The 13,374-nt window shown below is 53.0% G+C and overlaps 6 protein-coding genes across 6 annotated transcripts; 3 read left to right on the top strand and 3 right to left on the bottom strand.

Moving 5' to 3' along the window:
* Positions 1-371: 371 nt before the first annotated feature.
* On the top strand, positions 372-1,317 carry A1O5_11766 (1-acyl-sn-glycerol-3-phosphate acyltransferase; the record flags this gene model as incomplete). Its single annotated transcript, XM_007752336.1, has 2 exons — positions 372-1,107; positions 1,172-1,317. 2 exons carry the CDS (start codon positions 372-374, stop codon positions 1,315-1,317), a joined length of 882 nt encoding a protein of 293 aa, XP_007750526.1.
* A 1,490-nt stretch (positions 1,318-2,807) lies between these two features.
* Positions 2,808-5,129, bottom strand: A1O5_11765 (imidazole glycerol phosphate synthase hisHF; the record flags this gene model as incomplete). Its single annotated transcript, XM_007752335.1, has 3 exons — positions 2,808-2,894; positions 3,052-4,605; positions 5,007-5,129. The coding sequence occupies 3 exons, from the start codon at positions 5,127-5,129 to the stop codon at positions 2,808-2,810; spliced, it is 1,764 nt and encodes a 587-aa protein (XP_007750525.1).
* Positions 5,130-5,741: 612 nt separating this feature from the next.
* Positions 5,742-8,744, bottom strand: A1O5_11764 (uncharacterized protein; the record flags this gene model as incomplete). The annotated part of the gene is made up of 1 exon (XM_007752334.1): positions 5,742-8,744. The coding sequence occupies one exon, from the start codon at positions 8,742-8,744 to the stop codon at positions 5,742-5,744; it is 3,003 nt and encodes a 1,000-aa protein (XP_007750524.1).
* A 394-nt stretch (positions 8,745-9,138) lies between these two features.
* Positions 9,139-9,951, top strand: A1O5_11763 (uncharacterized protein; the record flags this gene model as incomplete). Its single annotated transcript, XM_007752333.1, has 2 exons — positions 9,139-9,284; positions 9,336-9,951. 2 exons carry the CDS (start codon positions 9,139-9,141, stop codon positions 9,949-9,951), a joined length of 762 nt encoding a protein of 253 aa, XP_007750523.1.
* A 195-nt stretch (positions 9,952-10,146) lies between these two features.
* Positions 10,147-10,611, bottom strand: A1O5_11762 (uncharacterized protein; the record flags this gene model as incomplete). Its single annotated transcript, XM_007752332.1, has 1 exon — positions 10,147-10,611. The coding sequence occupies one exon, from the start codon at positions 10,609-10,611 to the stop codon at positions 10,147-10,149; it is 465 nt and encodes a 154-aa protein (XP_007750522.1).
* A 306-nt stretch (positions 10,612-10,917) lies between these two features.
* Positions 10,918-13,278, top strand: A1O5_11761 (ribosome biogenesis protein erb1; the record flags this gene model as incomplete). Its single annotated transcript, XM_007752331.1, has 1 exon — positions 10,918-13,278. The coding sequence occupies one exon, from the start codon at positions 10,918-10,920 to the stop codon at positions 13,276-13,278; it is 2,361 nt and encodes a 786-aa protein (XP_007750521.1).
* Positions 13,279-13,374: the final 96 nt, after the last annotated feature.

Below are 13,374 nucleotides of genomic sequence, written 5' to 3'. Positions count from 1 at the left end.
CTATGACGCAGCTGCCCGCCGTTGAGAAGCCGCCCAAAAAAAATTGCTGAGGGACGTGAAAGTTGTGGGTGTGGGGTTGAATATTGGAAGCCATACCGTCCTGACCGTCTCGCCGTCCTTCCATGTGCCCAACTTCTCGGTCTCCAACTTTTCAGAAGAAATTCGTACCTTGTACTTTGTGACCATTTGCTGCAGATGACTCTCAAGGCTCCGAGCTTGCAACCCTCATGTCGCTGACCTCGAGACTGTCTTCAATCATTTTATCATTACCCTTGTTGGCGCCGTTGCCGTGATTGCGCTTTGTTTTCAATAGCCATAGCTAGATCTGCTTCCTCGCCGGGCCGCCCGATCGCTACCTATCCTTCACCAAAATGTTCTTTCTCTTGCGCTACCTTCTCTATTTCCTAGGCTTCTACTTCGGCACCATGCTCTCCTGCTTCGCTCTTTATGCCTATCTCCCGAAGCCTCCCAAGATTCTGGGCTTCGTCGCCCGCACCATGGCCGCCTACATCAGCCTCATAGCCTGCGCAGCTTATGGCACAGTATCCTCTGCCATCCTCCGAGTCCTGGGACTACATTTTGCATACGCACAATGGACGACAGCCAAGGCATTCAAAAATCTCTGCATCTATACTGTGGGCGTGAAATTCGACGTCTTGGACAACGGCTACGAGATCCTAAACGGCACCCGCCCAGCCGTCTTCATCGTCAACCATCAAACAGAGCTAGACGTACTGTTGCTGGGCTGGATATGGCCAAAATACTGCTCCGTCACAGCAAAGAAACAACTCCGCAGCATTCCGTTCTTGGGCTGGTTTATGACCCTCTCTGGCACCGTTTTCATCGATCGAGTGGACAGAAATGCGGCCATGAAGGCATTTGAGGGAGCGGCTAAGACCATGCGAGAGAAGAGACAGAGCGTTGTCATCTTCCCCGAGGGAACAAGAAGTTATTCCGTCGAACCAATGCTGCTGCCTTTCAAGAAGGGTGCGTTCCATCTGGCTGTGCAGAGCGGTGTGCCTATTGTACCGGTTGTCGCAGAGAACTATAGCAGTGTGTTGAACCTCAAAGCTAAGAGGTTTACTGCCGGCACAATCAGAGTCAAAGGTAGGTTAGACGGCTAGATGAAATTTGGGTCTGAAATGCACTCGCGGGCTAATGCATTGCGCAGTTCTCGATCCCATTCCGACGAAAGGCCTCACTGCGGCGGACATTGACAAACTAACACAAGACACTCGCGAAAAGATGCTCAGGGTCATCACGGCCATGGGTAACGATCCAGAATCACGATCCCTACACAACAAAAAGGATTCCTGAAGCTGGGGCATGAGGGCTCGACCTACGTTATTGTGAAGGTTGAGTCTGTAGCGGTCAATACCAGACCGTATTAGAAGGGTGGAGACGTTTTTGAGAGGCCAGATCCAGCTCACTTCTGCTCGAAGAGAGAACCAATACGGAGTACCTCGGTGCCCTGCAAGTGCTGCAGAACGAGCTCCTTAATCTCATGCCCTAGAATTTCCTCCTTTTGTGGAATACCTCTGAATGAGGGACTTTCACCGGCCCTGGACTCGACTACCACAATATGACAGCGAACAGCACGCAGCACGCAGCACGCAGCACGCACAGTGCTATTCACTCGACGCGGGCTCGAAGGAATGCCCTGTCCACATATTGCAGGATAAGTGTGGAAATGACTTATGATGTGACTAAACGGTAACACGTGGGTGGAACTAAAAATTTATGGGTTGGGATGATTGCTGCAGGAATATCGAGAAAACCATTGCACGCAGCCAGGAGGAACAAGGGAGGCTTGAGACGAGCACGAAGACACGAAGACACGAAGACGCGAGAAACACGAATCAAAAGACAGCCGCCAAGTGTGATATCCAATATTGGTCTTCAAGCAGACACGACGGTGACATGTCCGAACGCGAGTCTCCATGGAACTGGAATGAGCATCACGATTGATATCCCACGTACCGTCGCAACCCGTCCGGGTAGAGATTTGGCATTGGACTAGATTGCAAAGCATAGCGTTGCAAAGCATAACATAGCATAGCGTGGTGTAGCACGAGACGGCAAGGCAGTTCATAGACTTATCACATTTCTCTCTGCAATAGACACCCTCTTCTTTACCCACGTCGCACTTCCATCCATGTTTCCATACCGTGTCCAGTCGGCGGCAAGCAATGCAATGCAATGGGTCGACTCTTATCTACAAACATCTATCGCCTCCACCGGGAAATCTCGACGCGAGGACTTGGGCCCGCGGGGGTTGCGTTCTCGACCCAGGATCTGCCCCTGGAATGGAAGTTGGGTGGTGACATTGGTTGGGTGATTGGGCCGGATGGGATGCGTCAGAGATTGACAAGGATTGAACTTGCGGGCTGTCTGCAGAAGGAGAAGTATGCTAGCTTGGCTACCTATACCGATACACACAAACAGGCGAAGAAAAGAAAAGTTGGACATGTCTCTCTGGGCAGTATTGAGGTTCGGAGGTATGTGGTATATAATACCCCCTTCTTTTCCTCCCCTTCCCCATCCTTCTTCTTCTTCTTCTTATTTTCTATCTATTATCTATTTATCCCTCCCTTCATGATCCCGTTTTCCTCGAACGGACAGATACGCCTCTCTCTCTCTCTCTCTCTCTCTCGGGTTAAATAATACCCAAACCCGTCGGCCAAGCGGAGGGTGCGGAGGGAAGTCAAAACGGATCAGATGGGAGAGATTGGGAATTTTCCCTCCTTCGGGACCCATTGATCCTTTTACCATCTCAACGTGGGTGGACAGGAATGGAGGGGTGTTTGTTAAAACTCCTCAAACGGCCGGACCAACAGGCCTGCCTGGCCGAGGTGTTCCTTGACCTGTGCGACGGTGTATTCGCCTCGATGGAACTGGAAGATGCCACCACACCACCCCCGAAAAGGGGCAGGGCCGGAAGTTAGCACGATGTTCCCAGTCCGAGTAAACCACGACGGGTAGGTCCGAGACCGAGAAAAGGAAAAGCGAAAGGGACTGAAAGGGCGGTAAGGGAGGGCCCGAGAAACTCACCATGCCGGCTCCCAGAGCCGCATCGACCCCGGTCCTCCTAAACACTTCCTCGAAATGGCCTGGCACGCCAGCGCCCGAGGACGCAATCACCGGCACGCCCACCGCGGCCTTGACCATGTTGATCAGCTCCAGGTCGTAGCCCCTGTTGCTGCCATCGCGGTCGATGGCGTTGAGCAGGATCTCGCCGGCACCAAGGGCTTGCACCGCAGTACAGAGTTGGACGACGTCTAGGTCTCGCGTCTCGCGACCGCCTTTGATCGTGCACGCGTACCAGACGTATTCTCTCCCCTGGGGATCAGGGAACGCGGTCCGGACCGTATGGTGGGCTGTATCGGAGGGAGAGGAGACGTAAATGCGTTTCGGGTCGACGCTCACCACGACGGCTTGAGCGCCGTATGCCGCTGAGATGGTCTCAATCGACGTCCTCCCCGAGAGGTTGCCGCCGGAGGAGTGGTATTCTTCTGCGGCAAGGACGGCGTCGGATCCGATAGACACTTTGTCGGCGCCGGACGCGAAGTATAGTTTCGCAACGTCGAGCGCCGACACGTTCTTGCCCGTGACGGGATCGGTCATGTCGCGAATACCACCCCCTATGGTCAGGGGCACAAAGACCGTCTCGCTTGTCCGCCGCAGGATTTCCAGCATGGGAAGATCCGTGATAGGGCAATCGCGAAAACTTGTGATGTTGAGAAATGTGATTTCATCGGCTCCTTGCTCGTAGTAGCGACGGGCCATGTCGACCGGCTTGCCTAGGTTGCGGACTTGTCCCGGCCCCGTGGCTGAAGTGAGAGATGACTTCTCGCGCACGTCGTACTGGTCACCCTTTGTCACGACGAGGTCACCTTGATCGTTGGTGCGGACGTCCAGACAGGCGATTATGCGCCTGGTCAGGCCGTTTGTTCCTCCATCTCCCGTCCTCCCTGCCAAGGACGAGAAAACTCCGTTGGCTGCTGTCGAAGTAGTTCCAAAAACAGATAGAACCACCGGATCCGACCAGATCTTGCCCTCGAGGAACGCCTTGATGACCCTCAGCCCAGCCGCGCCGGACTTCTCGGGGTGGAATTGCGTCGCAAACACGTTGCCCTTCCCAATTGCTCCCACGTAAGTTTCGTCACCGTAAGTGGCGCTGGCGACGACCCATCCCTCGGCCTCCAGCTCGCCGGGAACATACGGAGCAAAGTAGCTATGGACGTAGTAATACTTACTTCCTTGATTGAGGCCGTAAAAACTCTTTCCTTTCTCTAGAGCGGTGGCGTGGCTTTGGTCCCAATCGGGATGCAGCGTAGAAGCGTCGTTCCAACCTATACAAGGCACAGACTTCTTCGACCCGTCCGCATTTTCGGCTGAGAAGCGCTTGAGTGATGTAGGAATGATGTTCAAACCAGTGACACTGGGTGCCTCTTCTGAACCGGTGAAAAGCGCTTGAAGACCTACACAGATGCCGAAGAAAGATTTCCCGCTTGATATGTGGGATTGGATAGCCGGGAGGTAGCCTGCTGTTGAGAGGGAAGTTAGGCAGTGACCGAAGTGGCCGACGCCTGGGAGAATGATTTTCTGTGTAAGAGAAGTGGGGGAATGGTCAGAATCGGTTGATATGTGCGGGATAGTTGTAAAGGCGAGAAACAAATCAGACGTGAAAGACAGATGGCTTGAACGGGCCGTAGTGCGAAATCAGCCATGATCAGAACAGGGCTCCGTGAAAGATCAGAACAGGGAAGCCTGAGTTCGACCCACGCTGTCTGTAATGGGAGACCCGTTGTATCTCTCGTCTTCAGCCTGGGCTAGCTTCAAACCCCTTATATGGAAGGAGAGACAGCTTGTCCAAAAACACACGAAGTAGTACGAAGAAGAAGGTCCAGACCATTCCAACACTTCACAAATTCGACAGTGCCAGGACAAAACCTGGCATAGCAAAACATAATGACCGTGTAGCGACACGGAGTCGCAAGACTTACATCTGCCTTCTGGACATCCTGGGGACTCCGTATCCATTCGACCTCCCATCCACACTTTTCGATAGCATTCACCAGTGAGCGGATATTGCCCGCGACATAGTCAAGAAGGTGAACTTTCGGCATGGTTTCCAATACGCGGAGAGATTGTGGTCTGAGATTGAAATGGACAACGAAAAGGAATTATTGAAGGGGTGGTGGATGGTGGTGGACGTTATGGCCTTGAAGCGGAATTGATGGAGCGCAATTGATGATGCTGCGCGAGTAAGTCAGGGCAAGTCCATGTCGTCTCCAGTTTCTGCTCAAGCACCTGCTCGTCACTGATGCGGGGATTGCCGTCGACTAGGAGTTGGATCTAAGGGTTGGATGTGAAGTTCTTGTTGAGATGGAAATGAAAAACTGGGAGAGAAGTTTGCAGGCCAAATCCGGAAGTGAGTCAGAATTCGATTGGCTGAAGACGACCAGGATGATATGTCTAAACTGACCAACTTTACAACATATAATGCTGTGGTCAGCAGCATGACACTGGCAACTGGCAGCTAGGAAGCCGGATCCATAATTCAATAGTCACATTCACTGTTCGTCCAGCGCTATATCACAATTGCCAGCTTGCCAGGCACCAAGAGCCGTGAAAAACACGCCTCCATGCCCGTTCAACTCCATATTGTACATTTGGTATCACATTTCTAGTCGTTTCTCGCATTCCGTCTGGGCTTCTGCTTTGCCGTAGACCTTCCTCTATTGCGTTGTAGCCCTGATAGCCTGCAACAAGAGCGCAAAGATCAAACCCCTCGCTACATTTTCCATCTGCAAACAGTCGAACACCTTTCCCAGTGCTTCTCCACTGGCGGCAGTGCCCATCACGCTCGTCAAGGCTTGCGGCATACCTCTCTCAATCAATAACTTCCTCGCTCTGAGACGCAGCTTCTCCTTCTCCTCGGATGTCAACTCTTTGGGCCAAGTCGCCGTCTCTTCTGCAGTTGGCAGGGTGTTATACCGCAGAGTGTTGATGTGGGTGGCGATTCCTTTGTCCGAGAAATTAGTCTCGAGAACGCTTTCTTGCAGTAGAACGCGAATCGAATCGAGTTGCGGATTGTTTGGACGGAGGAGGAATGTCTTGGCGGCCCCTAACAGGGACAGGCGGATTGACCACGCACCCGAGAGGGAGTAAAGCTCAGTAAGAATGGCGAAGATAAGTTCTATCAAGATGCGGGTCTCCTCTTCCGAGACGGGGATATCCTTCTTTGTTCGTTTCGAGGGTGTCTTGGCTGGGGCATTGGTCGTGGAGGGCAGATAGCTTGACTCTTCCCGTCTTAATGACGGAGCAGGCGTTGATGGATTGGCCGTGATTGTATCTTGTCGGGATCGTGGCGGCGTCTCCGGTTTGGGAAGGGTTATAGGTTGGTAGTCGTCTGAGATGACACTTGGTGGCGGCGGCATCGATATGATCTCTTCTGATTGACGAGCCGATTCATTTAGCCTGATCGGTGATTGAGGATTTTCCTCTTGAGGTGCGACTTCCGCACCGGGTCTCGCTGGCAATGGTGGTGGCTTGGGCTCGGCACTGTCGGTGCTCTGTCGGGGCAGTTCCTGACTCAATCGCGCAACCGAAATGGAGGATTGTCCCGTATGGTTTCTTGACGGCGTAGGTCTTGCTGAAATGAACCTTTTTGGCGCTCCCCCAACACCCGTTGCCACGGCGCCAAAGACACCCTGCACGCCCCCCAAGACGGCCTTGCCCCCACCGGCAATGTTTTTTCCACCCTGTCCCAAAACATTGATGAAGTTCTTGCCAACGTTTTCCAGGGCTGCACCCCCTTGGACTAGAACATTCTTGCTCTGGGAGGGCGCCTTTTGAAGGCCAGTTTCTTTGTCAAGAAATTTCTTCATAGCTTCTGTCTCGGCCAATGGTTCATATTTGACAACGAATCTCAGGTAGGCCTCCAAGCTTTGGGACAGTGTCGAGCTTGTCTGGCCTCTCCAAGTTGGCACGTTCGGATATTTTTGCCCGAATTCTGGTACGCCTGAGATGCGGGCTATCGTGGTTAAAGTCTGATGAAGAGGCTCGAATTCTGTGTACTTGCGGGAGACCATCCAGCCAGGATAGCGATGTGATGCCGGTTCGATTTGCAGCAAATATTCATTGTTCGGTTTCTGTCGGAACGTGGTTCGTTCGTTAAGGTCGCCAAGGTCAAGAATGGTGATCGATGCGTTGTGTAATGTCAATGGAATCGCCATCATGGTCTCGACGGGCGCTGGAGCAGTCGATACGGGTTGGAGCACGTTCGGCACGGTCTCCGCCAACTGATCAAAATTGGTGAAGGACTCCTGCTCTTTGCTCGGGCTTGGGGTTGACGAATGATAGGCATTGCCGTCATTGTCGAACACCAAGGATGTGTCCAGGGACTGTTCTCCATGCCGATTCCGATCACTGTCCGACGAGGTCGGCGTAACGAATCCGACATCATTGGTTGCGACCGAACTGGTTTCTTCTGGCTCGCTGGGGGCCACTCCGCGTTTTCGCCTGGCTTCATCCTCCGCAATCATCTCGTTTAGTCTTTGAGCTTCTCGCATAGCCTCTTGCATGGCTTCTTCAGCCCTGCTCATACGCCGGTTGTGATTCTGGCCGAGGTCGCGGTTCTCCTTGGCTTGCGACACGGCTTCATTCATATCTTCTACCCCAGCATCGATAACATTCATGAGTTCGGGTTCGCCATCCTGCAGCAGGTAAACAATCCAGCCGTTGATAAACTCCGGCTTCGAGCACATGTCAACCGTGGTTTCTAGAACGAGCCCGGCTAAAACCTCTCGAAGGAATGTTTTCACCGGAGGACAGTTGTAGGACTTCGGCTCTAGGAAGTTCTGTAAGATATCATCCGCCACGAGGTTGAGCTTTCGCTCTTGCTGTTCCCTGCTCAGCACGTTGGCTAAGTTGCTTTCTGGCTGAAATTTAAGATATGTCCTGACGGCGGTCTCCGCGTCCTGATTAGCCGATGCCTTGACAGCAGCAGAGAGTTCATTCAAGAAGACAATAATAATTGAAGTCGAGTTTGCGAAGAAGTCTAGAACAGGGTCGGCAGTCCGTTTGCGGGAGAGATGGTTAGAGAAGGAGAGGATGAAGCTGGTAAATGTCTGCCTGCACATGGTCGGGAAGGACTGGTCTTTGGGAAGCAGAGGACTATACCACCATTTGACATAGTCTCGCATGACAGCATCGGTCAGGTTGGTGAGGGCAGCTCTGGTTTCAGGTTCGAAGTCGGAGTAGTCCAGCGTCTTCAGCTCGACCTTGGAGTCAGTGAGACTGTCATCCTCGTCGTCCTTGGGCTTCTGTCTCCTTTCCCGCCAGTCCAGCACTCTCTGTGCGACTTCGATGCCCAGCTCTTTCCTTCTCCGGTTGATCTCTTTATTCTCGACATCCGATCTTCCACCATTCTGATTCTCCCAAGTGGCATGAAGAACGATGCCGCCAACTGCGCCGATGAGAACCAACCCAACTCTCCCCAGAACTAGATACGTAGAGGCACATAGGCCGACCGCACAGGCTCCGAGGGTCTCATTGCTGGCATTTGCAAAGAATTTCAGCGTGGCGTCGATCACGGTCGACGTTATCAGCACTTTCGGGGCAAGTGGTTGCGGCGTGGGCGCAGGATTCAATGCTGGGTCAGGTTCGGGGACCATGGGCAGTTCGACTTGGACACCGTCGCCCTGAGGCGCTTCGACAGGGTGAGATGTTTCTTCCATGGGCGCTACAATCTCTCATAGTTGTCGCTTCCAGGTACACCAGTGTGAGCAACAGCAACTTGTGGTGTGCAAAGGACACTTTGAACCCGCATAAGCCGGCCTTTCGGAGCGCGTGTTGAGGACCTGCAGGTGGGTGTGGGTGAAGAGAAGGGGGCGTGGTTCAAGCCTCTCTGCATGTGAGGCGCGTGTGTAGCATGCGGCTGCGGACTGCGGAGGTCAAATCCCTGCAAACTCTTCTGATCCCTGTCGCCCATCCAAAACGTCCAAAAAGTCTCCGCCGCATACAAAGAATTTTTGATTCGAGGGCTGAAAGTTCATAATTCTTTTGGTCCCTGTTCTCTTCCACAAACTAGTGGTATCCAACGTATAAGTACTTAGAAGCAGCGCCTGTACCATGTCCGCCGAACTTTGCTCAAGCTGCCATGAGCCTCTACTCATCGAAGTCGAGCCAGACAGCGATGTTGAGGAGAGCAAAGCGGCTGCCCAAATACAGAGCGTCCCCGACGACGTAGAACTGTCCTGTGGATGCCATTATCACTGGTATGTCTGTCTCAGAGCCTTAAGATTACAATGTCTCATTCGCAATTCCAGGGAATGTTTTCTAGAATCCTACACCATCACACAATGCCCGAACTGCGTCAAAAACGTCTCCTCTCTTTCTCCTCGTGGATCGCAACAGGTATTGGTCACGCTGCGGAATGAAGGCGGTGTTCAAGAGCGTTATGATATCCTCCCCGCAGCTACGGAAGAAGCATATCTACGCACATATCCCGAAGAGCGGAAAGGCCATGCCTACCTGGAATTCTGCCGCGAGGGCGACATCGATGCCATCATTCACATGATCAAGGACTCTGACGAAGACGAAGACAAAGACGAAGACGAAGACGACGGGGAGATTGCTGACATACTGCGATACCGTGGCACATTCGAGGGGATTGAAGGCTCGGGGTTACACGTCGCTATTCGGTATAACCAGCAAGAAGTGGCTTGGTTATTGCTGGCTCTCGGATCTCAACTCGACTGGGCCAAGTTTCCATCACTGGTTCTTCAAGCTATGCAAAGTTTGGGATTGCGCAAAGAGGACAGGAACGGTGAGCCAGATATCAGAACTCTGGTTGACAGTGATGGGCGAACACCCGCTGCATTGGCACAAGAGCTCGGAGGCTTGTGGACAGAATGGCTTAATGAAGGCCGACTGGTTCCCTGACTTTATTCCGAGTTGACTTGGTCTGTCGCACGCCATAATTCTCATACGGACCTGCGTGTGTCATCGGTCGCGAGAGATCTAAAGCAATAGGCGTGATGTGTTTGTTCTGCGACATCCGAGTGAATCATGGCAGAATGGAGGAGTGTAGCTGCCTGATGCAAAGAAGACGCCGCGTTGATGAGGTATCTTGTCGACTCACGAGCTCTTGTCCTGCTCCCGGTCTCGAAGAACGTATTTGGTATGAGTGCCATGAGCCACCACAGTTTTGTTTGTCCCTTCGCCTTTGTAAATGACGACGGTTGTGAAGCCCAAATTTCTTCCCACCTTGCTGACATTTCCCTCGATGGTCAAAACATCGCCCAACTTTGCCGTCGAGACGTAGGAAACATGGATATCAGTACTCAATCCAGTCTTTTCGAGGCCCGTGCTGGCAATGGCCATTCCGCCTGCCCAGTCAACGATGGTCGCAGATACTGAGCCATGCAATCCACCTTTGGAATTGAGAAGGTTTGCGGAGACAGGGAGTCGAGCGACCATGGAGCCATCTGTAGCACTGACGAGTTCGATGTCCGACAGGAAAAATTTGTAGACTGGGGAATTTTGAGAGACTCGCGCCCAGCATGCTTGGACGCTCTCAAAAGGTGTTTTGACAGAACCCATTTTGATAACGAGAGAGGGTGCACGTTCGATCGCCGTTTCTATAACTTTTGCAGCTTGATAGAAAGAAAACAAAGGAAAGAGAGCGACGGGAAAGGAATGGAGAGGGCACTGAACAAAAGATTCGAGTTGAAATTCCGATCGCAGGTAAAGGGATTTCGCCGCACACCGCCTTTTGCTCCAAAGCGGCAGAAAAAGTTCCCTGCTCAAGCCTGCTTCGTCTCCACAAATTGAAACTTGCGAGCAAATTCAAGAAATTTTTGGGCATCTACCCCTGGTACCTACGCATTCAATCCCCTGCGCAGTACCATGGCCGAGTCCAAGAAGCGAAAAGCCGTGACCAGGGACGTCGATGAAGATGCTGCTGTGGTGTCTGGGGACGAATTCGACTTTGCACATCTAGACGGGACCCTTGCAGACGACGAATCTGTCAGTGGGGGTGACGAAGACGATCTGAGCAGCGGAGCCGAAGATCAGAGCGATGCAGTATCCGTAGGAACCGAGGAGCTGCCGTCAGAAGGCGATGAAGAGCTGCTGAAGCCAAAAAAGACAGGACAGGCGAAAGATACCAAAAAGGTGGACGTTGGCGTCCAGAATGTGGCCTCGACACCCGAGGAGAAGGAACATGATGCGCCCGATGAAGAACCCAACTACGAGATCGTCAAAGACGCGAACGGGAACGTCAGGTATATCTATCCCGAGATAGATCCCGGCGATGACTCGGATTATTCGGTCCCAGACAATGAAGCCAACACCATTGGCAATATTCCTCTGTCCTTCTATGATTCTTACCCTCACATCGGCTACAACATTAATGGGAAGAAGATCATGAGGCCAGCTAGAGGAGAAGCCCTCGATGCACTCCTTGATAGCATCGAAGTTCCCAAAGGATGGACTGGCCTCACAGACCCCGCCACTGGGAAGCCCTTAGAACTCACTCAAGAAGAACTACAGCTGCTCAAGAAGGTACAGATGAACGAGGTCGCCGCCGACGGATATGACCCATACGAACCTATGGTCGAATGGTTCAGCAGCAAAACTGAAGTAATGCCTCTGAGCTCTGCTCCAGAACCCAAGAGACGGTTTGTGCCGTCCAGGCACGAGGCAAAGCGAGTGATGAAACTTGTTCGTGCAATTCGAGAAGGTCGCATTTTGCCTTATAAACCGCCACAAGAGGAAGAAGAGGACGAGGGAATACAAAACTATGATATTTGGGCCGATGAAAAACCCAAGGCGGACCATGCAATGCACATGCCTGCTCCGAAACTTCCACCTCCTGGATTTGATGAAAGCTACCATCCACCGCCGGAATACATTCCAGACAAAACCGAGAAAGAGGCATGGGAAAAGGCTGATGAAGAAGACCGAGAGAAAGATTACCTGCCAACGGACCATGCGTCGCTGCGGAAAGTACCAGGTTATGAACGATTCATCAAGGAAAAGTTCGAACGGTGTCTGGATCTGTATCTTGCACCCCGAGTACGCCGGACGAAGCTCAACATTGACCCCGATTCACTCTTGCCCAAACTACCGAGTCCAGATGAACTTAGACCATTCCCTACGCACGAGGCTGGCCGGTTTCATGGCCACAAAGGTCGTGTACGATCTCTGGCGATTGATCCATCTGGACAATATCTCGCCACTGGGGGTGATGATGGCACCGCGAGAGTCTGGACCCTAATGCCTCCGCGCGAGATCTGGTCTGCACAATTGACTTCGGAGGCCGGAGTCAATGTCGTTCGGTGGCGACCTGGAAAAGACGCACCTATAATAGCTGCCTGTGCCGGAGATGATATTTATCTCTGCGTCCCGCGCCTCGGTACAGACTTCAGCGCGGAAGCCGATGCTGCTCAAGCAATCCTGGACGCGGGATGGGGATACGCGGCAACGGAGGGCAGCACATCCAAGTCCATAAGTGTCAAATGGAGCCGACCGTCCTCTTCCCGACGGGACGATGGTGTTGCTCTAGTTATCCACCTTGGACATACCGCGAAGACCTTGTCCTTCCATTCCGGCGGCAACCACTTTGTTACGGTCTGTCCCGCCACCAGTGTTCCAGCATCCCAGGCCATCGCCATCCACACAATCTCCAAGCACCACACACAACTACCCTTCGGAAAGCGACTCAAGGGCGGTGGCACTCCGCAAGCGGCGCACTTCCACCCAAGCAAGCCAGTCCTCTTCGTCGCGAACCAGCGCGTGATCCGAGCTTACGACCTGTCCAAGCAGTCACTCCTCAAAATCATCCAGCCCGGCGCCCGCTGGATCTCAAGCTTCGACATCCACCCAACAAGCTCGTCAACAACGGGGTCTGACAACCTAATCGTCGGCTCCTACGACCGGCGCCTACTGTGGATGGACCTGGACCTTTCGCTGCGGCCGCACAAGACACTGCGGTTCCACGAGAAGGCAATCCGGACCGTGCGCTTCCACCCATCGACAACCCGATACCCACTCTTCGCGGACGCCAGCGACGACGGCACCATCCAGGTCTTCCACGGCACGGTCACCAGCGACATGATGAGCCACGCGCAGATCGTGCCCCTGAAAGTCCTGCGTGGACACAAGATCACGGCTGGCCTCGGTGTTCTGGACCTGGACTGGCACCCGCAGCATCCGTGGCTCGTGAGCGCTGGCGGCGACGGGACTTGTCGGCTGTGGGTTTCTTGAAACAAACCCTCTTTCTTTATTCTGTCGAGGGGCGCATGTACTGTATCTATCCAGGCACTGCACCAGATGCCTATGTAGAGTCCTCGGAACCAGGAG

The sequence above is a fragment of the Cladophialophora psammophila genome (genome assembly GCF_000585535.1).
Source record: "Cladophialophora psammophila CBS 110553 chromosome Unknown aczJe-supercont1.28, whole genome shotgun sequence".
NCBI classification, from domain to species: domain Eukaryota; kingdom Fungi; phylum Ascomycota; class Eurotiomycetes; order Chaetothyriales; family Herpotrichiellaceae; genus Cladophialophora; species Cladophialophora psammophila.
This window is presented reverse-complemented; position numbering and strand designations above follow the sequence as displayed.